This window comes from Castor canadensis, chromosome 9 (genome assembly GCF_047511655.1).
Source record: "Castor canadensis chromosome 9, mCasCan1.hap1v2, whole genome shotgun sequence".
NCBI lineage: Eukaryota > Metazoa > Chordata > Mammalia > Rodentia > Castoridae > Castor > Castor canadensis.
Genome location: NC_133394.1, coordinates 78,078,224 through 78,103,307, shown reverse-complemented (window position 1 = coordinate 78,103,307; position 25,084 = coordinate 78,078,224). Strand labels below are relative to the sequence as shown.

The window sequence follows — 25,084 nt, the reverse complement described above, 5'->3', positions numbered from 1 at the left end:
TATTCGGCCCTTTAGCGTGAAAAAGAGACTCCAAGGCTGCTGGGTACCGGTGGGCTGCTCTCCACTCCCTCACAGGCTGACAAGGTTCTCTTGCTTGGTATTTGTTCTTCGCAGGGGGCCTATTTCCGAGGGGCGCAGATCAAGAATACAGTGCATTTCGGGTAGGGATGGTTCAGTTTTCCACTTCGGAGTTCAGACTGACACCCCACATCGACAATTTGGAGGTAGCCAACAGCTTCGCAGTCACCAATGCTTGTAAGTAATGAATATTCATGTTTTTTGGGGGTGCTACACGCCAAAAGCTAGCGATTGCGAGGGTGGGATGGTGTGTATGTGTGTGAGTGTGTGTGTGTTTCTGCGTGTCAGTGTGTGGGTGTGAGTGACTGCACGCGCGAGCTCGTGCCGGCGTAGCGAGAAGGGGGCAGCAATCTCGGAGCCCCCCGCTGGCGGGGTGGTGGTGAAGAGTGTGCACAGTAGGGAACTTGGTCCTTCTTGGCTTCTGGAGGATCTCGCTCCTCTTAGAGCCTCCAGAGTGACTTGCCCCGCCCTCTCCCTCGCGCGCCTGCTGGCACCTAGCCAACAGGGAACTCGTTGTCCCCCGGGGCGCGCTGTCGGGCTGTTGGACAGATCCCACTGGGGACTGCTGGAGCCCTGACACCTGGGCCATGGAGTAGCCTGAGCGTGAGGTCCGGATTCCAGAGCGCAGTCTGGGCTCTGGCTCATCCACGGTCCCCGCGAGTCCTCCTTGACCACGGGACAAGTTGTTACAGAGGCTGTGGAGTTGGGCTCAGGCTGTTACATAACGCCCACCCAGGAGCAGGGGGGCGGGAGGGGGCGAGGCTGCGCAGGCCCAGGCCCGTGGGCGGTGGGAGGCTGCTGGGACCCGGAGCGGATGGCTTGAGTGTTGACCGCCTCTCCAGCTCTGTGCAGCTGCCGCTGAAGTTAAAGCGGGCGATTCCACCCGGGCCACCATGGTCATCTCAGCTGGCCAGGCGCGCTTGGTGCACAGAAAGCCGGGCTCTTGCAAAGGCAGCCCGAGGAGGACTGGAAAGCACAGGGCCAAGTGTTAAAATCCAAGTCTCTGATCAGCCATTTTAGTGTTTGCAGCTCTCCATATTAGCTCTGTCACTCCGCCAGGAATCTGGGATTGGCGAGGCAGCTCTATAAAGGCTTCGGATGAAGCAATAGCACCCCAGCAGCTGGGAATCTGGAAGGTTCAGCGGAAAGGCTGTCTCCCTCCCTCGCGCTCCCGGCGCGCGTGGGCCGAGCAGCCCGCGCTGCCTGCTCCCCTATGCCCAGCTGCCACCATTTCCTGCCGCTGGCCAGGCGAGTCCCCCCTGCCGCGAAGTTCACAGTTTTCATTTAATAGAGAAGGACTTGGGGGGATTTGCGGAGGTCCCACCACCCACTTTGGCTAGTGGAAAATTACCGCAGGAAAAGACAACTGCTGCGCTCCCACATTAGCCAACCACTGGTTCACGCGTTCTCTGTGAAGCCTTCGTCTTATCTCCCAGGGTTTAGCTCCATTGTAGTGTCAGGAACAGCGGCTACTCAGTTTGCAACTCTGCCACCCAGATGAATGAAGACAAGAAACAATTTATAGAACACGAGGGTTATTGTAATCCTGATATATGACCAGAATGCAATTGTTCATGAAGGACCAATTTAAGACGATTTTCGTGGTTTTAGTACTATGTTTTCTCAAATTTCAATGCTAAATGAGAAAAGAAACTGTGTGTGTGTGTTGTGTGTGTGTGTGTGTGTGTGAGAGAGAGAGAGAGAGAGAGAGACTCAAAGTGGATTAAAAAAATATAGAACATCTCAAATTTTAAGTACATAGCATACAAAGAAACAGCTTTAATTAAAGTTCAAAGACTTCCGTCTTTATCTACCTACTTTAATTAGATTATCCATTTGATATTAAGACATTTCCATTTCTCCTGAATTACAAGTTTGACCCGAAACTGTGCCACGTATCCTAACAAATGTGGCAATGCTTTGCAAAATGAATCCTAAAGAAAGTCTATGGGTTTAGGAAATATATAGGCTTCTAAGTGTTGACAGCTATCCTTTTAGAAAATAGTCAATTGAGAAGTTTATTCATTGGTGAAAATATGGAGGAGCTCACTGAGAAAATAACAGATTCATCCACTAAACAAAAGGAATGCTTCTTGATTCCAACCAATATTGAATTACTTACTGTGTTGGGGCTATGAAGAGATCAAAATTGTAGTTTATGTTACTAGTCTTAGGTCTCAATATTTTTGAATAGGCTTATTTTTAATACAGATTTTGTTGAAATAAGATACATGACCAGAATATGCACATATATCAAACTAATATACAACCTCATGAATTTTCATAGAATGAAGATGCCCATGTAACAAGCACTTGGATTTCATTTTTTAAAAAACTAAACATTTTAATATATTTGACCATAGTTCTGGGATAAACAAATCTTCACTGTGCACAGATTTTCTCTTTTTCTCAGTAAGTGAAGCTGAAACAAAAATATTCATGTCTCCAGATCCTAAAACGTCCCCCCTCTATGTATTATTATCTTAAAACACTGAGACCAAATGCAGTTCAAAGACACCATCCTGGAAATTCAGAATCTCGGCATTTGCAGCTCCCATGTTCCAACAATCTGACTGATTGCTACAGACAACTAGTGAGGCACTGTTACTGAAAAGAGACTCATTGGATAGAATTTTCTAGAGTTGACATTAACTCATTATCTGGGGAAAAAAATCACCTTGTGTTTTGTGATTTAGTTTCTTTATTCTTTTAAGAATTGTGAAATCTATGAAATGGAATATTTATACCTTTATTTCTTCGTTTTACTAAGGACAATAGAAAATATAAAATTATTTTAAAGAAGAGAGAGAGAAAGAGAGAGATTGAAAGAGGAGACTCTTATGTAAGTTGCAACAACCACACAACCAAAAGTCAATAGTCAAGAAGTGAGTGGATTCTCCAATATCAAATTTGTGAAGATAGGTCTTGATCATTTAAATCCTGCTCAAGGTTTTACCCCATTGCATAGTCCTTGTTTTCTTGCTTTTTTTTTTTTTTTCTTAAATCAGGAAAGTCTACGATTCTTTCCTACAAAAGCAGAAGCAACAGCAGTAACTTTGTTGACAGCTAAAACCAAGTTATTTTCCCCTTTTCATCCAGAAATCTAAGGAAGTTCTCTCTGGTTCTATTGTCAAGTAATACGTATCATCACTCAATGCTTATAACATAAATTGTTCTTCAGCTTAGTTAAGCCATAAAATTCTCACAGGGTTAAATTTATATATTAAGAAGGTAGACTTTTAAAATTTAATGATACAATTTCAGGTATTTGTTTATAAGTTACTTTTATTTCCAAGATGGAGGAAGTCATTTGGAAATGTTCAAATTGACATTGAGTTAATGAGTCAAAGAGATCTATAGAATGTGCTAAGGTTGTGCAAATTAAATGAACTTCTATTCTGAAGGGAATGTGCATTACACTCAGCTCCACAGTGGGATAATGAAAGTACCTGTTTGTCCTCATTTGTTTCCATGGATACCGGAACATAAAAAGATGATTTCCATGACTTCTTATGTCTTTCCTTCTTTTCTTCCTTCTCCCACCCCTCACCTCTTTTTTCTTTTGCTCCTTCCTTTTCTTCTTAGCTAGAAATAGTACTAAGATTATTTTTCTGATGATTGTTCAAATATGTGCCCTCATTATGAGAAAATACAAAACATTAACACCAGAAAGAAAATCGAGAATAACATCTTTATTCAGTGACTGAAATCAGGGATGGGCCTCATGAATGCATTTATTCATTAATTCACTCAATAAATATTTATTGCCTTCTAGCTACACTAGAAGAAATGAATGCTTTTCCAATGGAAACTCATTTTTTCTAACCTTTTTCCTCTATGCACTTTCTAATCACATCCAGAGCCTTGGAGGGAGGCCTCCATACCTTTAATGGATTGGCAGCTGAGTGAGGTCTTATCTAACAACTTCAGTATTAGGATGGAAATGGAGTCTGATTGTCTTTAAAAGCAAGCAACTTATTACAGCAACTTAAAAAAACTGGATATTCATGAATAATAAATTTGTCATGGGTATTTGTATATACACTATCTTGTTAACTAACAAAACCAAGAACAGACTTTTAGGAAAATACTAAGAATATTTACATCTTAAATAATTTTAATAAACTTCAATGCTATGGTAATTGTAAGAACTTAAACTTAAGAACTGTCTAAAAAGGTTATAAACATGAGTATCTGATCCCGTAGGGTTTGGGAATTTAAAATATTAAATATTGAATTTAATTTTCAAAGTTTTCTCTATTTTGGTCATTTATTTTGGCAAATAAATATTTTTCTAGCTAACAATAATTTAATATTTTAATTCCATAATATTACAAAAGTAAATTATAAAAAATACTAAATTTAAAGAAATAGCAAATAAAAATCTACTTTTTTCCTCTAAGCCAGCAGATGGAGATGTTGGAGAAAAGATTGTGTCTCATGAAACTTGCGCACACTGGATACCTCTTAAGGCATTGTAAACAAATTCATTTACAGAAACTAAAAAAAAAGTAAATGAAATCTAATTGGAAGTAATTAATTAAAATACTGTGTTTGAAATGTGACTTTCAATGCTTCTTTTTTGAAATAGGTTGACTTAGGTTTTGTTTTTGGAATAGATTATCTTACATATTCTTGTAGACTTGATTCTTAAAGACATTTAGCAATAGCATAGTTTGTAAATGCTCTTAAAAGGTGGAGAATTCTAAAGTTATACATGTTTTTAGCTTTTGAACCTTTATTTATGAGATGTCATTTTTGAGTTGTATATCCTACATTGAATTTTTGTCATGAGTTTTTGAAATTAATTGATGTTTGCTAAGGCTTTATTATACATTGCATGAGTAGGATTCTATGTGCGGAGGTATATGTGTATATTTGTAGCTATTGACCATGGATAGTTATCAGTTGGCTGGGCCATCAGCTTTTACATGTAGGTAAGTTATATACTACAAGCTACAGCTGCTGACATTGATATATTCAAAGCTTTCATGAAACTAGAGTCAACTTGGATGCTATGGGGCAAGAACGAGGAAACATTGTGTAAAGAAAAATATGAACAGAGCCAGGGACATAATACCTTACAGCCCGGGGTTATAAATATTCTGCTAATATTCAACTGAAATATTTGAAGAAAGAAATAGCTCTTTTATATCAGAATAATCAGTTTGTTATTCAAGTACTTAAACTTTTATCCTTCACTTGTTGGAAAAGAATTTCAAGAAAATGAAAGAGTGTACTCAGTAGAAATCAAAGAATGACATTGGTTGAAATAGTCTATTTTGGGAAAAGTGAAACTAAGTGTATGGATAAATAATGACTGAATTAAACTATTAAAGTTTAAATTAATAAGAATTTGCTCCTATGTGGTTCCTGTTTGAGGTCTTGAAAGCTCCAGTCTGCTGAGTCTAGGAATGGAGCATTTCCTTTTCACAGCAAGCTTGGAAGTGCTGGGGTCATTGCACTGTGACATTGTGACAAGTGATGCTGATTCATCACATCTCAGATCCTCTCATAATCTCTTCCAGTAGCACTGTAAACTCGCAAACTTCTCTGAGCCCTGAAAATTGGAAGGAAGGCTGAGAAAGAGCAGTTGTTTCTAATTATTCTAGTATGTGTTGCTGTATAATTGTGTTTTCAGACAATGTGTGTTTTTCTTTCTTCTTCCTCTTCCTTCTTCCTTTTTAAGAAAAGTTAACAGACATACTTAATCTGCAGAGCACATGAGACTACAGGAAATAAAATCTAAATTGGAATGGGGAACTTCAAAAAAATGTTTTTTAAGTGAGCAGAGGATTCATTACCCTAAAAACTAAAGTCTTAGATTTAAATATTTAATTGGGGTGTTATGATCTCTGTATAAAGAATATTTCTTTTCTTCTTAAACTAGATTCTGCTGATGATTCTTCAGATTCCATTAAGATATTATCTCTCATTATGACAAATTTTAATCAAAATTTCTGAGGTTGTCTCTAATATGTATAGCTATCCTTATCTCAACTGGTAAAAACCCTTGGTCTTTCCTATTATTGCTTATACTCTCTCTTCAACAAAATTAGAGATAAGGGCAAAATAGTTTCTGCCGGGTAGCAAGGGGGTAGGGGGGGGAGAGGGAAGGGGGGGTAAGGGAGAGGGTGGGGGAAGGGGGAGAAATGACCCAAACATTGTATGCACACATGAATAAAATAAAAATTAATAAATAAATAATTGTCAAACATAACACAGTGACTCTGGTAAAATAGGAAAATAAGGTGCTGAACTCAAAGTTAAAGTCTGACAATCATCCATAATTTAAAAATTTGTACACATCAAAATGATTTTCAGGAGTGGGGATGTGGCTCACATGGTAGAGCGCTTGCCTACAAGCAAAGTCCTGAGTTCAAGCCCCAATACTTCAAAAAAAAATAAATGTTTTTCAAAATGGAGTTTACCAATATGGAAAGAAATGAATTGGTTCTTACACTGATACTGATTGGGTATGTGACATCTATCATTCTTCGATTCATTTCAATTTAAAAACATTTTGTTATTTTTTTTATAATATGGATTTAAAGAATGAGAATATTTAAAATGAGTCAGGTGATTGTGGCCCTGGCCTTCTGAAGGCAGGGCCATGCTTCCTTAGACTTTGTGTTTGTCAGAAAGGATCCCTAAGGTCCTAGTGTATTGAGGCATTCACTCATTATTTATCTATTAAATGCATTTAGTTTTATAGTAGATTTTGTCACAGAATTATAATTTCAAAGTCAGAATGTTGATTTTGCTGTGCATTTCAATTTTGAAGCAAATAACTTACTTGGTATCTGCCTCCAATACTATTTAGGTAAAAAATTAAATTATATATATATATATATACATAATTTTCACCTGTGATCATATATAAGCATGATCATATATAAACTCATATGTAGAACATGTTTGTAACAGTGGAACTACTCTATGGAAGTTGGGGAAAATGAAAAGGAAAAGAGAATTATAGAGCATCAATAATACTGTAAAACATAACACCTATGAAGGTAGAGGATATAAGGCTATGTATTGAAAGCAATTGAAAAATGGGGGTGGGAGGTAAAGGGGTAAGGGAGAACAGTAGAAGGGTTTGAATGGACCAAATAAAGTATACCCACAGCAGGGATACACTGAGAAACCCCTTTGAGTATCAACTTAAATACTAATAATGAAAGATGGAACTGTAAAATAAGTACAGTGTATGTGGGGTGGGGTACTAGTGAGAGGGGAAAGGGTGAATGAAAAAGATTAAGGTGACTATGGTTGATGGACTTCATATACTTATATGAAATAGAACAAAGAAAAAATTCACCTATAAACCAAGTATGTTCAAATCATTATCTTTGTGCTTAAGGATACATTGCTGAGTTTTAAAATAATTTGCTGAATATATGAACAACACATATCTTCAAAAGTTTATGAATGCTAACTCTAGGATCATGTAAAAACCATGTTCAAGTTGTTTGAACACCAGACGCCATTACAAGGGCCTTGACAAATACGGGTTCTCTCAGCTTCCATAATAAGTGTAGATTTTCCAAAAATGTGCCTGCATTTCTTCTTTGAATGCCCACAAAACTATCTTAGTAACTCCTTTCCTTCCCACAGCAGGGTATTATATACCACAATTTTCTGTATTAATCCTTTTAGTATATTTTTAGTGTAAAATTTTTATAAAATGTGCAGGATTGAAAAATATTGTTTCTTCTCACAGAGAATATCTTGCAATGAGATGTTTGTGGACATAGTTTTTTGTTTTGGGCCAATTATTCTATTTGCTTTAATGTGTGTGTGTGATTATTTTGTGTGTGCATGCCTTTTCTTTTTATTTGTCCCTTTTTTGTCTTTTTTGCCTGCCTTCTATTTTTATATTGCTTTCCTATGCTTTGTCTTATTTGAATTCTATTGGCAATTCTTTTGGGTAAACAACTTGTTATTATAAATTTTTTTTTACACATTAGCATGTAATTGGAACAACCATTCAGAATGATTTATAATTAAAGTCAAAGTCTTAAAATTTAGATTACTGAAATTTATAATTGTTTTCAGTTGAATAGAACAAATAGGTTCAGGAAATACTAGGTTTCCATTATATCAAAAGAGAATCTATGAGTAAATACGTTCTTAGAATCTTAATTTTTTCATATCTCTTCACATTCCTTAAATGATGTATATTCTTAGTTTACTGTTTGGATTTTTATTCAAAATTTTACATTATAGTTTCATGTAGTCTGTTTATGCTATGCTATGTTAATGTTTTTTTCTAATTATTTCAGTATGTAAAATATGAGCACAAATTGGCTTGAATTGAGAAACAGCCTCAATTTTACTTTGTCTAATGTGAACAAGGCCCCTATTTCTATGATCCTTGTTTTCTCATCATGTAAGATTAGTTTTAAATGACAAATACTATGGAATTTTCTTATTTTATGGTCCTCTGATGGTTTTAGTTTGATAAATTTCAGTCAACCTCAGAAAATAATCTTGTAATGGAAGTATTTTAGTTTAATGTTTCTAAATAGTCAAATGAGAGAAACACATTTATATTTATAAATCGAGCATACTCTATGCTCATTATTCAAAAGTAGTAGAGTATAATACCTGGTTCTTTATCCTGATAACAGAATATGGACTAAGTCAAGCATTTCTAACTTTGGCATTGAAACTCAAGTTATATTAGCTGATATAAGAGAAGGTTTTTTTTCAGCCCATAAACCTGCTGTAGATGATATTAAATCTCTGCATTAAAATACGAATTCTGTTTGAGATTTAGCATTTATTTCACAATTTCCCTAGCGTCAATATTCAGGCCATTGCAGTAATGAACCAGGAATTTGATTATAAAGATTTTATTTTTATGCATGAATAAAGAAAAATATTTACTTTTTCTCATTGGAGTTTGAAATTGATAGATTTCTTATAGTATGGGAGGGGAGGCTGAGGAGAAAAAGAGAAAAACTCCAAGAGGCAGCCCAATTTGGTATAGTAGGCAGGGTTGTAGGAATTCTGAAGTAGAATTAATCCTTTCTCTCTTTTTCTCCTTCCTTCCTCTCTTTTCTCTCCTTTTTTCTCCTCTCTCCTTCCCTCCTTCCCTCCCTTCTTTTTTTCCTTCCTTCCTGTTCTCTTTGACTTGATATTAGCTTAGTTTGCATGCCTATGGTCAATCATCTATATTAACATTGAACTATTATAAAAGAGAAAGTTCTTATCATAATGCTACTTTTGATAAATCATAGAAATGATTTACTATATCCAGAGGAAAATAAAATGGATATGTATACCTCTTAGTTAAAAAGACATATTTGAGGTTCCTTATCGTTCTGGGCTGTTAAAAAAGGCCTCCTTGAAAATTGAAAGAAGAAAAATCAGGAGATGAACCAATTTGGGTTCTAATACATGTATACACGGAAATGTCACAAGGAAATCCCTGTGTAGCTATCTGAAACAAACAAAAATGTCATTTTCTTTTTTATAATCAGAGAACAACAGGGCAGAACATGTACTGTCTGAGGGAGGTGGTACCAGTGGGAGGTGGGAGGAGGTGGGGAAAGGGTGTGGGAGGCTGAATATTGTGCAGATACTGTGTACACATATATGTAAATGGAAAAATGATTCCTGTTGAAACTGTTCCTGAAATGGTGGAGGAGGGGGAAAGAAAGAAGAATGGTAGAGAGGATGAATTCAAGTATGATATATTTGACATATTGTAAGAACTCCTGTAAATTCTACAATGTATCCTTAGCCAGCACAACAATTAAAAAAATTATGAGGCAAAATATTTACTGAAAATATTTTATATAAAATTCTAATGTGGAGCCAGGTGCCAGTGGCTCACGCCTGTAATCCTAGCTACTCAGGAGGCAAAGATCAGGAGGATCACGGTTTGAAGCCAGCCTGGACAAATAGTTCTCAAAACCCTATCTTGAAAAATCCTACTCAAAAATAGGACTGATGGAGTGGCTCATGGTAAAGGTCCTGAGTTCAAAACCCAGTACCACACACAAAAAATTCTAATATGGAACATACTACTAAACTGTGAATTTATGGGGAACATGGACTATGTCACAGTAATCCCTGTGTCTTGCTTGGGGCACATGGGATCTGTAGCCATCCTATGACTGTTTGATAAATGCTGGTGGGGACCATCTCAGCAGAACACACAGCACAGAAGTCTGTTTTAGTTTATGCATCACTGCTGATACATTTCTATTTCTTTAACACCCAGATGACAATTTAAGTGTGAAATTAATACAAACATTTTAAATTTAATATAGTTTTAGTATTTTAAAGACAAAATATTCTAAATTTGAAAAATAATTTTAATTTTTCAAAACTGAAAATATTTTGATTTAAAATTTTTTTAACATCTTACAAATACATAAAAATATTAGTAAGACTTAGAGAAAACTTAATAAAAATACTTTTAATTCTCAAACCTTATTTTTGGTTACTAAGACTAATCAAAATTTATTGTAAGAACAATTTTAAGACAGAACAAAATGATTCTGCAAAATGAGACTATAAGGTGCTGAGAGTTTGATTTGGTCAGTGTATTTGCAAACATCGTCATATACATTTTCATGGTGTTAGTTTGGAACATTTGCTTTATGTCAGCTATTTATTATGAATTATAATTATTTGAAGGGACTATTTGCTGTCACAGATCCATATAGCACAGAAATAACTCCTACATTTCACGCTGAAAAGAGAGCCCCCAGCCCCATGGCTTCTCTTCTCCACGTGTCTTTGGCAAAGACACATATGGAAGTGGAACTCTCTAGCATGTCAGTGCTTTTTCTTGAGAAACACATTTTAAAATTACAACATGAAATTTCTCTTCATTCGTGTCTTACCTTCTTGTTTGTGAGAAACTGAAGAATTTCCATCTTGTTTTAATTCATATATGAAATGGTTGATAAAGGCTTTATAATTTTAAAACACTTTCACAATTTACAATTGTACTTATTTTTTTCAGATTTTTAATCTTTACTGTTTTACAATGTTATTACTATTTTATACACAGAGAGAAAAGTTTAATAAGAGTATAGGCAATAATTCAATCAAGTAGCTTTGCAGTTTTAATTCTTTAGAGAGAAGGACCATAAAATCCTCCCCTGTATGTCTCACAACACAGGCAGGTGGAGGGTTTTCATCCTAATGACAAATATAGAAGATAAAAACCAAACTAAACCAAAATGACAACAAAATATACCTCGCTGATCCTTTGCACTTTGCAAACCAGATATCCTAGGACACAAAACAGCATTGACTAAGCCCCTGAACTGAGAACCAAATTCTCATCCTAGTAATAGTTAAATGACACCAGACAAGTTGCTCATTTCTGCCTCAGTTTCCAGATATATAGACAGGAATTATCCACCAGAGTTTTTTGGAGATACATAATAGCCACAAACATCATGAACTGTGTTTATTCACAAAAGTTAGCTAAATTTTATTATTACTTTTTGTGTTAGGATCTTTTGTAGTTTTGATGGACACTTGCTATGAGAGGCAGAAAAACAAATTTTTGGTTTTTGTTGGAATCTTGTTGTCTGGGGCAGAATGTGTGCTGTTTGGTGACAAAAAAGAAGCTAACAAAATGAACCACAGAAGTCACTTCAAATACTGTTTGATGTGTCACAGATAAGAATGAATTTTTAAAGCTGAGGCACAGACACTCTAGCAGGACAGCATTGTCCCCTATACTGGAGATCACTTACATTTTAGGATGTCAAACAGCTTAACTTCAGCAGATCTTTCTAGTACACAATTAAGATATTGCAACAGTTTGCTCAACGGAACACATTACAGAATCCTAACGTTCTTTGCAAACATGAAGTCTTGAGTTCAAATACTAGTCACACTCACACAAAAACTAAGACAGAATCTTGATGTTTTATTTGATTTAATTCATTAAATTATATTTGAATGAAAAGCAGTTCAAAAGAGACAGGCTTTGGAATCAGGCAAAAATAGGTTTGGATATAATTATACAATGCATGACTTTTTAACTCTTTGTAAGACAAGGTTCAGTTTTGTTGTCACATTGATAATATTAGTTGGGTTATTAAGTGAGGAAATAAATGCCCAGATCAATCTGTTATAAATGACCCCAGAGTCCCCTGTTTCCTGTCCTTTACTAGCAACTAGACAGTTGGCTTAGAGCAAGGGAGGAGAATAAAATAGAAGTTTCTACCTTCAGAACTCTTTTTTTGTGCTCAGAGAACATTCTTACTTTTGAAAAGTTTATATAATAAGTGGAATTATTATTATATCCATTTCTGGATGGAAAGACAGACATTTATGTGACTTGTTCTTAGTTGCTATAAATTTGTGAAAATTTCGTCTAGAGACCAAGTTGGCTATTTCCGGAGCCAGAGCTTCTAACATTCTCGGTTGTCAGCACAGTTGGTATATTCGAATGGGCAAATATGAATTAAAATATGGGTCCAGTATTTATAGGTTATATGACTTTGTATAAATCTGTTAGTTTCCAGTCTTGTTTCCTCTTTAAAATGGGGTTGTTATAAAATCTGCTTCATAATGTTATTGCTAGATTTTAATGACAATTATTGCCCTACATAATAGAGAGATCAACATCTCTAATCTCAGGAATTCCAATTCCCCAGATTGCATGTTAGTTCCATGCACTTAGAGCCATAATTTTAGGTGCATAGTGGAGGTTACTCTCTTCTGTGTAATTTTTAAAATATTAAGCCTCAATAGAACAATTCCAGCAAACACTAGAAACTAGGATTTTAATTATTATTTTTAGAAAACTGGAGAACGTGTGCATTTTAGAAGCTTTCTGGTGTGTCCATCTACCATCCCTTGCTAACTCAACAGATAAATAAGAACTGAAAATCATGCATGTTGGACATTGTAGGTAACATTTAGTGTTAGTTTCTGATAGTACTCAGATATTAATCTATTTAAGCAGTAGATTAAACATGGGTGGAATTCAGTGTGGACTTCTTTTCTGGGGATTAGCTATCTTTATCTTTCTATGGCTCAGTTAGGTCTTTGCCAATTCCCTCACAAATTTCTTCCTAGCATGAATAAGAAGGTGATTTTTGCCTGATTCTTATCTGTTGAAAGATCTGGAAGGTTTAAAAAATTTGAAACAATTACTTGTCCTAAAATTACTTCCTTTTGGAAATGAATTGATGGAAATGGGGACATAGCCATTTATAATGACTGACAATAACATTGGTCTAAATATGAGCTAATATTTTTTGGTATTTATAATATATTCACTGCCTCATTATGTATTGACTCATTATTTTGATGTCCTTTAAATTGCAGCTAAAGCAATTATATGAACTCTTTAAAGTAGTATAGAAAATTTGTGTCAAAATTACTCTGTTAAAGCAAATCTGTGTATTTACAAGAAAAGATACATTGATTATTTTAGATTTGGGTCTGAGTCAGAATGTACTGCATATAAATAAAAGGCTTACCTTAAATTTCTTATCTCTATACCATTTGTATGTACCAGAAACTTACCACGGGATTGGTTTTTCTTCCTTTCTTAAACTTTTTGTTAGATACCTGTTCTGTGCCAATCACTTCAGTGATACCTAAAGTTTAAAAGAATGAGATAAGGCTTCTTATTGGAAATGATTAATGAGTAAAAGTCTCTTCATTATGGCAAAGACAGAAGTCATTAATTTTGGTAGCTAGGTGTTTCTTTTTGTTACGTTAGAGTGTGTAGCAATGTTTCTAGATCATTTATAAACATTATTTTGTAACTTGGAACTAGGTTTGAATCAAAGAGTCTTAAAGGCAGAACTGCTAATTCCAAACCTTGTGATGAAAACATTAAAGTGACTCTTGGTAGGGGTGAAAAATGATTGTCTTAAATACTGGTATAGAATACATTTTTGAAAAAATGATTGTCCAGATGAGGATGTTAACTATAATACCAATTGCAGATCTGTCAAAAAACAGTTTCAATTTCTTGAATCAATTTTGGAGATGCCAATTTATATTTTATTTTGCTTGTTATTTTCCCCTTTCAGTGCCAAAATCTTTTTGATTTAGTTTTCATTTTTTGAGATAGACCCTAACTATGTAGCTTCAGCTGGTCTTGAACTATTTAGCCTAATCCTGGGTTGAAAACTTGAGATTCTCCTGCCTCAGCCTCCTGAAAGCTGGAATTACAGGCACATACTGGGCTCTAAATTCAATTTAAATTGGCATAAGTTAAAGGAATTGATGGATGGTATTTATATAAATAGATTTATGTGGATTATACTATTTAATTATTAAAAAATACTATTTTACTTATTACAGAAGAAGCAAGCTGTATTACAATAATATTAGAATATGTTTTAAAGTGCTGATGCATCTAGCTATTTTGAATATTCTAGGAAACACAAACAACCTGCTAACATCTCTTGCAGTATTTAAACAGATTTTATGTAATTTAAACTTTGGTTTTATAGCAGGGTGAAAAGTTCTGGAGATCAGTCATTATTTTCTGAAAAAAAATTGATGAAACTTACAGATGTAACAAAATATAAAATGGAACTAAAATACTTATCCACAATAATGTCTTGATATTATAGGTGAGTTAAAATTTAAAACCATGCAGTGATTTTGCATTTTGATTCTTAAGGTCTTTATATTTTAAGATTGAAAAAGTTGTGATGAAAGTACACATATGGTAATTAAAACACTATAAAGGGGGATATGATAGGTGTTGAGGCAGCCTTCCACCCCCATTCACTGCTGTGAGATAGATAATCAGTCATCAGTCATGTTTTGTGTAAGTGGTGGTGTAGTGCTCAGAACTCCATGTTGATGGCTTCTTGCTTAACTTCAGTCAGAGTGCTTCTTATACTCGCAGATGGTTCTCACTCTATCTGCTGGACAGCAGTCTGTTCTTTAGCCTACCTTTTGTTGATGATTGTTTTCTTCTTTCTCTGACTACTTTATTTTTTATTATATTTTATTTTTTGGTGTTAGGTAAGGAATCAAGAGTCTACTGCCTCCTAAGTACATACTCTCCCATTGAGCTATGTCCCTACACCCTGTTTATTTTACTAAGGAGTGAAAGTGGGTTTGTAGAACAGATGGTTACAAATGGATAACTTGTAGACAAAATGTGTTTGCATTTAATTTTTTGCTAGGTATTTGAAAGGGTATATCAACTTAGGGTCCTATGTAGGATGTTTGACTATGTCTACTTTTGTCTCTTCTCACAGCTACTGTTGGTTTTAAACATTTTAAAGCTTTGCTGCTGACTTCTCATTGCTGAGCTTTACAATGAAGACATGTCACGTGCATCTCTGTGTACGTGTGGGGGTGGGGCGTGCAAGACCATGTGTGCACTTGATCATAGCTTTGCCCAGCTTCCTTTTTGGTTGTGGTGTCCTGTATTGTGAGTTTATTCATTGTTTATTGCTTATCATTTAAGTATTTCAGCAACACATACTTTTTCATGTTTGCTGCTATTTTATCCAGTTCTCTTTTTAAAACCTGTTCGTGACTTTTCAGAATTATGATTTTAGTTCACAATTTTTAGGAGTAAACACATTCTTAAATTTTAATTAGTAAAAGTTTAGAACTTGTTTTATTGTCTCAGGATTTTTGTGGCTTGCTTAGAAATGTTTTTCCCACTCACTCATGATTATTTAAAGAGAAAAAAACCTGACACACTTTTATTTCATATCCATTCTATTTTGATGTTTTTATAATTTACATTCAGTATTTTCTTTTTTCTATTTATTTTTATTAGTATATGATATTTATGCAGCAGCTGTGGTTGTAAAACCTCCAAAATCCCTCATTCATTTGAGTTTCTTTGGTCTTCATACTAAAGTACAGAATCCAGCATAATTTTTTCCTTCATAAGGTTGGCCAATTGTCACCCATATACAAAATTAATTTTTTCCCTTCATTGACTTGAAATGTATTAAATTTATTAGATTTTCTTTTTAAGTAAACAACTTAAGGAAGTAAGAACAAAGAGAGTCCTTGCCCAGAAAAACAAACAAACACAATTAAAACTCTACTTCAGATAAAGTAATGTAAAGTTATATTAGACATTTATTTCCTGAGTGGTGCGTATTTCATAAATTATGCTTTTGTGTTATTGGGGTCACAGATCAATGAAAGATGATGTCAGATTTTGAACATTAGCTGAGCCCAGAAAGATAAATCAAGGATTTTGCTGTTTTTTGATTTCTGTGAGATCCACAACATCAATATCACATAAATGGATTGCCAGTTTTGTACATATCCTAAACTATATCGAGTTGTAAGTAATGAGTTCTGATTATGACTTAGATTTTGAATATAACTGTGAAGTTAATTCAGTGTAACAGTCTACAAAACCAGACTGTCATTCACGTGCAGTAAAGGAGGGGAAAGAACTCAGACACTCATGGCTTTATTAACTGGTGTGCAGTTTCCTTTCCATTTTGTTTTGAAAACCAGTTATGTACTCTAAGGAAATTCATAGCAATTTATAGTCTGAGCAGCAGTCTATAAAAAGTTTAGTCTCTCAGACCCAAACATCAAAAGCCAAATATGAAGCTAAGTATGGTATAAATCTGATCTCAAGTGGAATACTAAATAAAATGCTAAAATAGTATTTTCATCAATAACTGCTTTTAGCCTGTCATATGACCTGGACTGTATATCTTTGGTCCAGGATCAGGGAAACCTGTAAATCTTTAACCACTACATTTTATGGAATTCTCAAGTCAATGAGGGTTACTGATGGGGCAAGAGATGGGCAAGGGTTCTGCAGTGTGCTTTCTGGCACTGCTTTTCCATCAACAATAAAGTGCAAAGATTTTTTAACTTTCATTATAGTTTAAAGCAATATATTTTCTTCAATTTCTACAAAGTACTTGTAACCTGTTTATATTTGAATACATCTTTTAGTTGAATCGAACTTCACCTGGTTGAAAAAAAGTAAATTTACATCAGAAGAGGTTTGATAAATTTTATGCAAAAACTTTTAAAAATATTAAACACTAGTTTGCAAACACTATCATTTCCTCCCCAGCTCAGTAATATTGTTCCAAAATTAATATAAAAATATTCTAAATCTTTATTGTAATATTCTTTTTAATTATAAAAGTAGCATAGTAAGGCAGAAAAATTAGAAAATCTGAAAGAAAATAATTTTACCCAGGAAATAATTACTTGTTAATATTTATGTGTGCTATTTTCTAGTCTGTTTTATACTTAATTTTATACCATTTTTATATAGCATTAAAGCCAATTGCAAACTTAATTTTTCTAGTTTAAAACATTTATGCATATAATTTAATTGACCATTTCCTATTTTTTCAAGGTTTGAGATCCTTATTGTATCCACTATTAAATACTGCTGCACATGAAAACTCTTCTGTATATGTATTTTTCGAATTTCTGGTGACTAAAGTGTAATTAACAGGACAAATGCCATGATACACACTTATTTAAATATTTCTGACATACACTAAGGAAATTCATAACAATTTATAATCTGAGCAGTAGTCTATAAAAAGTTTAGTCTTTCAGACCCAAACATTATTATTTAGTGAAAAACATCTTTATATAGTTGATACCTAAACATCCTTTTTGTTACATAAAACAGTTTTTTTATGTTCATTATTAGGCATTTATGTTTTTCTTTCATTAATTGTTTATTAAGATTGTTTGCCCAATTTTCATTGTCACTTTGGTAATTTTTTCCACTAAAGAATATGAAAGTTTGATTCAAGATCACTGTGGCAGAAGACTAGGTTGCTAAGTGCCCATTAATCAAACACTGCTGTTCAGGCCAGGACCTTGTCACGTTGGCTGGCACCTCTTCAGTCTATTCAAGTGGCCACTGCTAGCTTCAAGGGAGAGGAGAATAATCCTCCTCCCTGTGTCCAGAATAGGAGAATGGTGACTGGGACTGCTAGTATTTTATGTCCCAGATGTACCTCTTGCTAACCAAAAACTATTTAATCTTTTGCCCCAGGGTTATTGTTTTTTCCTTCTCTTTTGAATAAGATTACTTTTTAAAAATTACTGCCTCAGAGAAGCACATTTTCCTTAGTTTTGGAAAGTTTCCCTCCAATATATCTGTACAGAAAAAGACAGAATGGAAGACAACTGGACTCCATAGGTTAACTCTGTGGATAGCATGATGATGTTAATTTTGTCTTCTCTGTTTTTTTTTTTTTTTCACTATGGCTTATAATAATATAGCCGAAACAATATTTCTTCTTTGGCAGTTGTAGGTGTTGCCTGTCAATTGTGTGCTTTTATTACTTGGTGACTGTTTTGAGTCCAAATTGAAAATGTTTATGGTCTTCTCTGTTCTATTAATTAATTGGTCCTATAGACATACATTTTCTGTATGGGTTTACTGTAAAAGATGAAACCAGTTAAGTACTATTTATATATGAATATATGGCTAATATTCACTGCAGAGGCAAATACTGTGCTATGATGGAGTTTTTCAATTTCACAGCTTTTTTTCCTTTTCTTATTTTTTCAAATTCCCAAATGTCCTCATGTAGTAAGTGGCTTTAGTATATTTGTAAGCTCTTACCCTCATATATCTAGTTTATAGATTCTAGTCTTTCCAAAGACTTCTTTTCCAGCTCCTGTATGCAAATCAGACTCCTGGATGAATGATAACTGTGGATGGCACTGTTATTCTGTGGTTGATTGTATATCTTTTTATTGGTTTGTATCTTCATGTGGTTTTTGTTGTTTTATTAAGATGGAGTCTTACTGGGTTGTTCAGACTTCTCACAAACTCTTGATCTTCCTGCCTGAGCCTCCTGAGTGTGGGATTGCAAGAATGCAACTATGCCTGGCTTCATCATGTGCTTAAGTCAATTTTTCTTTATAACTTACAATGTATTATTTTGAAACAATTTTGTATGTAAATGTAGATGTACACATATGCAATATATTATAAGTATATACTGTTTTAATGGAATCACTGATAATCTTTTTCCCTCTCATGATATAAGATGTATCTTCATGATAGCGCCAAAATTTTTATCTTACTGATTTTTTTCTACCTCATAGAATGCATTCCATTTTTGTCTTCAAAAGCAATTATTTTTTTAATTTGGAGTTACTAATTTAGATTTAGATTGCATTTTCTTCCACATAGTTAAAAATACCTTGGTTTCTAGTCATTTTATTGTTTACTTTGCATTGTCTGACCATCTCATATTTGAATTATTCTTATCTTCCACTAACATATCTTTTTTCTACACTTTATGCCTGGAGCGCACACTACTAGACCTTTCTGTTTTCCTGCAGTTTGAAAGCAGTGTCCTCTAACCCAAATTAACTGCATTGCTGTCAACTTGAAATTTCTTCTAAGTCATCATTTCGAGAGATTTTCCTGAGCCTGGTGATTATGATTTTCTTGGTTTCTATTCTGATTTTTTTTTTTTTCTGGAGCTCATCCTTATGTGACATTCTAAGAAAAATTGGTCTGGAGTTGAAGGTCCTGAACTCTTGAATGCTTGTGAAGATTTTAGTTGTTGTCTCCTATGTGACTGAAGAGTTTACTGGATATCGGCTTCTGTGTTAAAAGTCACATTTCCTTAGAGTTTGGAAGGAATTACACACCTACCCTTACCATCAGATGGAGTTTGAGAATTCTGATTCTTTCTCCTTTCTGAATTTACAATTTATTTTCTAGAAACCCTTAAGTTCTTCTTTAACTTTATCTTTAGTCTCATAAATTTCAGTAGAGGTATCTAGAGGGGAATTAAAAATAATTCTAAGCACTCAATTGAAAATGAGGTGTCCGTTAAGATCAGAGAGATACCTAAGTTTTATTTACACAGTGGATTTGTCTTTTTACATTGTCATTATTATTCCATTCTATTTGACTATTACATCTATTTACTTTTTCACATCTCATTTAAAGTGTATTTAGTATAATATAAATACTTGAATGTTGAACATCTATCAAATTTTTGTGATTCTTTACCTTAACATATTATTTTCTACTAATGTAATGTAATTAATATAAATTACATGACATCTATTCATTTGTCTATATGAACATATCACCAATCCTGAGACTCCTTGAAGAGTTATATCTAAATGACGCTTAAGCACATTTTTACTTTTCTCCACCTCATGCCCATGATTGTTGGCTACTTGAAAAGTATTGCTTGCATAGATTTTGAGAATAACACAGAATCATTGGAAGAAGAGAAACATGTTTTTGACTGATGATGGAAATACTGCACAAAGTAATAAGTAAATATTGCAATAGGGAAACTGATAAGTAAGAAAACCTGAGCAATAACATCAGTAAATAAAAAGTAGCTGATATGTGCATTCCGTGTTACCCACTCTATGTTCATCATTATAACCCCCTTTCTTGTATTTAATTCTTAAGTTACTTTTCTTTCTTCTTTGTAACAGTTTTCACAAAATCTTACATTCACAACTTTCATCTTTGCTAATTCAGTATTTTCAGAGAGTCTTTATGTTGACAGCATAGTTTAATTTTTGATATATTATATATATGACATTTTATCTTTAAAATATGGTTTTTGAATATACAAAGGAGAAAATTGTCTTAAGTTTCATTTCTACAATTTCAGATCTAAAACTCAGACAGGTTAAGGTTCACCTATATTAAACCTGTATACCAATAATGGCCAGAAATATTCAATAGAAAAATATAAACAATTGATAGAAGAAACAGATTCAGGGATTATGTTTTTTATATTTATTAGGACATATTAATTGTACATGGGGATTTTATTTCCATATTTGCATAGATGTACCTTGGACAAGTTCACTCCCTCTACCATACTCCCTTAACTCCTCCTTTTCAAGCAGTATTTGGTGGATTTCATTATGCTATCTTAATACATCTGTATATGTAGAATGCTTTAATCCTGTTCAGTCCCCAATATTCTCTCCTTTCCCTTCCCACTGATTCCCATGTGCAGACATTTCCCCTTTTGTGCTCAGGTTCCATTAGCATTGTGATTATCATCAACAGCAGCAGCCACAGAACCATCATCATTTTAGGTCTAGATTCTGCATATGAATGAAAGCATGACACATTTGGACTGTTGGGTTTGGCTTATTGCTCAACATAATGACCTCTAATTCCACCCAATTTCATGAAAATGACAATTTCACTCTTCTTTATGGCTGAATAACACTCCATTGTGAATGTATACCACATTTTCTTTATCCATCTATTAGTTGTTGAGCACCTAAGTTCTAAAGCTTAGCTATTATGAACAGTGCTGTGATAAACATAGGTGTACAGATATTTCTATTGTATGTTATTTTATACTCCTACAGATATATGACCAACAGTAGTATTAGGGTCATAAGAAAAGTCAATTTTTAGTGTTGTGATGAATCTCCAAAGAGATTTCCATAGTGACTGCACTAGTTTATAGTCCCTCCAAAAATGTATAAGGATTCCTTTTTGCAAATCCTTGCCAACATTTATTGTTGTTTGTTTTCTTGATGATTGCCTTTCTGACTAGTGTGAGATGAAATTTCAATGTTGCTTTGATTGTATTTCCTTTATAGCTAAGGATATTGAAAATTTATTTATGTATTTGTTAGTAATTTGTACTAATACGTTTGAGAACTTCAATTCATTTGTTCATTTATTACCTGGATTCTTTGCTCTAGGTGTTTAACTTTTTGAGCTCTTTCTATATTTTGGGTATTAATTCTTTATCCAATGAATAGCAGGCAAACATTTCCTCCCATTCTGTCAGTTGTCTCTTAATTCTGGTAATTGTTTCATTTGATGTGCATAAGCTTTTAAGTTTGATCTAATCCAGTTTGTTAATTCTTGCTCTTATTTCCTGGACATTTGGAATTATATTAAGGAGTAATTGCCAGTGCCTTTATCTTAAAGGGTTTTCCCTGTGTTTTCCTCTAGTAGTTTCAAAGTTTAGGTCTTACATTAAGATCCTAGATCCATCTTGAATTGATTTTTGTAGAGTGAGAAGTAGTGGTCTTATTTCCATCTTCTGCATGTTAATATCCAGTTTTCCCAACACCATTTATCTTTTAAAGAGCCAACTTTTTGTTTCATTGATTGTTTTGTTTTCCAGTTTCCATTTCATTAATTTCTTCCCCAATCATTATTATTGTTTTTTCTGCATTCTAATCATACATTTGTTTTTTCTCATTTTTCTAGGAGTTTGAGGTTCATTATTAGGTTGAGATTTGTCTTTTTTTTTTTAATGTTGTGCTGGGGATACATTGTGGCATTCACAAAAGTTCTTTCAATATATCAAATATATCATAGTTCAATTCACCACCTCCATCATTCCCCTTTATCCTCCCCTCCTCATTCCTGGAATAGTTTCAACAGGTTTCAATTTTCCATTTTCATATATGTATACACAGTATTTGTACCATATTAACCCTCCTACACCCTTTCCCCACTTCCTGCCTCCTCCCATTGGTATCAACCCCTCAGACAAAATCTGTTCTGCTCTCCTGTTTTCTGGTTTTGTTAAAAAAATATATCATTTTTGTTTAAACAAAGGAAATGAACCAGTTAGGATTATAATACATATATACATGGAAAAGTCACATGGAAACTCCCTGGATAGCTACCTTAAACAATATATCTGTCTTTTTTTTTTTTTTTTTTTGTAATAGTTTCTCATAACTGTGAACTTTCCTTTTAGGACTGCTCTTGATGTATTCCAAAGGTTGGGTTAAGTTTATTCAACAATCTATTGTTCAGTCTTCATTTGTTTAAGTATTTTCTGTAATTTCTTTGACTGTTGATTTCTGGTTTTATCCCATTTGTGTCTAACAGAAAACAAGGGGTTATTTCAATTTTCTTGTTTTAGGTTCTAAAATATGATATTTTGGAAAAGTCCCATAGGCTGCTAAGAAGGAAGTATATTGTGCAGCTGCTGGATGAAATATTCTGTAAACGTCTGCTAAATTTACTCAATCTATAATGTTAAAAATTCTGAAGTTTCTTTGTTGATCTCTTAGTCTGGATGATCTATCTATTCTTGAGAGAGGAGTATTGAGGTCTCTTTCATTATTTTGTTGGGATCTCTCTAGGCATATAAGTCCAGTAGAGTTTATTTTATGAAGTTAGAATGAATTATTAACATATACATTTGGTTTGTATATTTTAATAATTATCTCCTCTTGATGGTTTTTCACTTCATTAATATGAAGTGACTTTATCTCCTCTGAGTAATTTTGTATTGATTCTGCTTTATGAGACATAAATATAGTTACTTCTACATGCTTTTGGTGCCAATTTTCTTGGAAAATCTTTCTCCAGACTTTTATCCCAGGCTAATGTTTTTCTTTGTTAGTGAGATGCATTTCTTGAAGACATCTTCAAGAATGGTTGGGTCTTGCTGTTTTTTAATCCAACTTGACTTTCTAGATTTTTTTTTTTTGGTGAGACTGGTGTTTGAAATCAGGACCTCTTTCTTGGGAGGTAGGCACTCTTATCACTTGAGCTACTCCCTAGCTCCTATGTCTTTTTATTGAAGAATTAAGACTATTATCATTCAGTGTTGTTATTGAAAGTTATGCAGTATTTCTTTCCATTTTGATGTTTTGTGATACTTGCTTCTATCCTAATCCTCATTTGCTGATGTACTCATCTAGTGGAATTTATTCTTTCTTGTATTTTTCTGATTGTGTTCATCTTCTTCTGTATGGGATACTTTTAAACATGTTCTGCAGTGCTGGTTTGGTGATCATGAATTTCTTTAGCTTTTGTTCATCATGAAAGATTTTAGTTCTCCCTCAATTGTGAAGATTGTATATAGCAATCTATGTTGACAGTTGTTTTGTTTCTTGGCTTAGAATATATCATTCCATGCCTCCCCTGCTTTTAGAGTTTCTGTTGAGAAACCTGTTGGTATTTTGATGGATTTACCTTAGTATGTGATTTGTCCCCTCTGCTTTGTAGCTTTCAGAATTCTTTCTTTGTTCTGTGTGTTTAGTGTTGTATCTATGATATGTGTTTTGGGTGTTTCTTTTCTTATATTGCTTGTTTGATGTTTTGAAAGCCTCCTGTTCCTAGATGACCATCTCTGTGCAAGATTGGGGACATTTTCTGCTGTTATTTTTTTTGAATAAGTTGTGTATGCCTTTAACATGTACCTCTAATCCTACTTCTATAACCATGATTCATAGGTTTGGTCTATTAATGGTGTCTTAGAGTTCTTGAATGTTCCATTCATATATTCTTAGTATATTTCCTTTGTCTGATTCATCTAATTCTTTTACTTCAATTTCAATCCTTGATAGTTTATTTTCAACTTGTTCCATTCTATCAGGAAGACTTTCAATTGAGTATTTTATTTAGGTTATTAAGCTTTTCATGTACAGTTTCAATGTGATATTTTTTGGTATTTCTACACTTTATTGAAGTCCTCTTTCATATGTTGCATTGTCTTCTTTATGTCTTCAGGTGCTTCTATATGTCTATTTTAATTTTTCAGATCAGTCTTATCCTTGTTTTTTTTTTTAATTTATTGTTTAAAATTTCATCTACTTCACTATTGTTAGTGTCCTTTATAGTGGAATTGTAGAGTTTTGCATGAAACACATTACCTAGTTTTTTCATATTACTTGTGTTTCAATGTTGGGATTTACACCTGTGAGGCCAATATGTTTTAGATGAAAGTTTTAATCTCCTGTGTTCCTTTAGTAGGAGTTTTCACAATGTTTAAACAAAACATTGTATAGTGGCTATTCTGTAGTTTATTTTCTTGTCACTAGATGGGTGTGAGTGACTCAGTAGTCAAACATTTGTTCATAGTGCTTGAGACACTAGGTCCAAAGCCCTACTTTACTCAAGAACAGGAAGGTGAGATACAGAAACAATTACAGTTGACAGACATCCACCTTGAGAATCCCTAATAAAGATCAATCACCTCCAGTGCTTTAGCACATCTTTAGAGGAATAAAGAAACAAAGATAATACTTCATGAATTAGGAGGACCTTGGTGAATATGGATAACAATGGGAAGAAGATAGTTGAGAT

The 25,084-nt window shown here is 34.0% G+C and overlaps 1 protein-coding gene across 5 annotated transcripts in view; it reads left to right on the top strand.

Annotated features, from left to right (window-relative positions):
- Gria2 (glutamate ionotropic receptor AMPA type subunit 2) overlaps positions 1-25,084 on the top strand; it is a 138,948-nt gene that overhangs the window by 978 nt on the left and 112,886 nt on the right. For all 5 annotated transcript variants that reach the window (XM_074041756.1, XM_074041755.1, XM_074041754.1 and 2 more), the window contains exon 2: positions 115-255. In XM_074041756.1, coding sequence (XP_073897857.1) covers positions 115-255 — 141 coding nt within the window. The remainder of the gene's footprint in view (positions 1-114; positions 256-25,084) is intronic.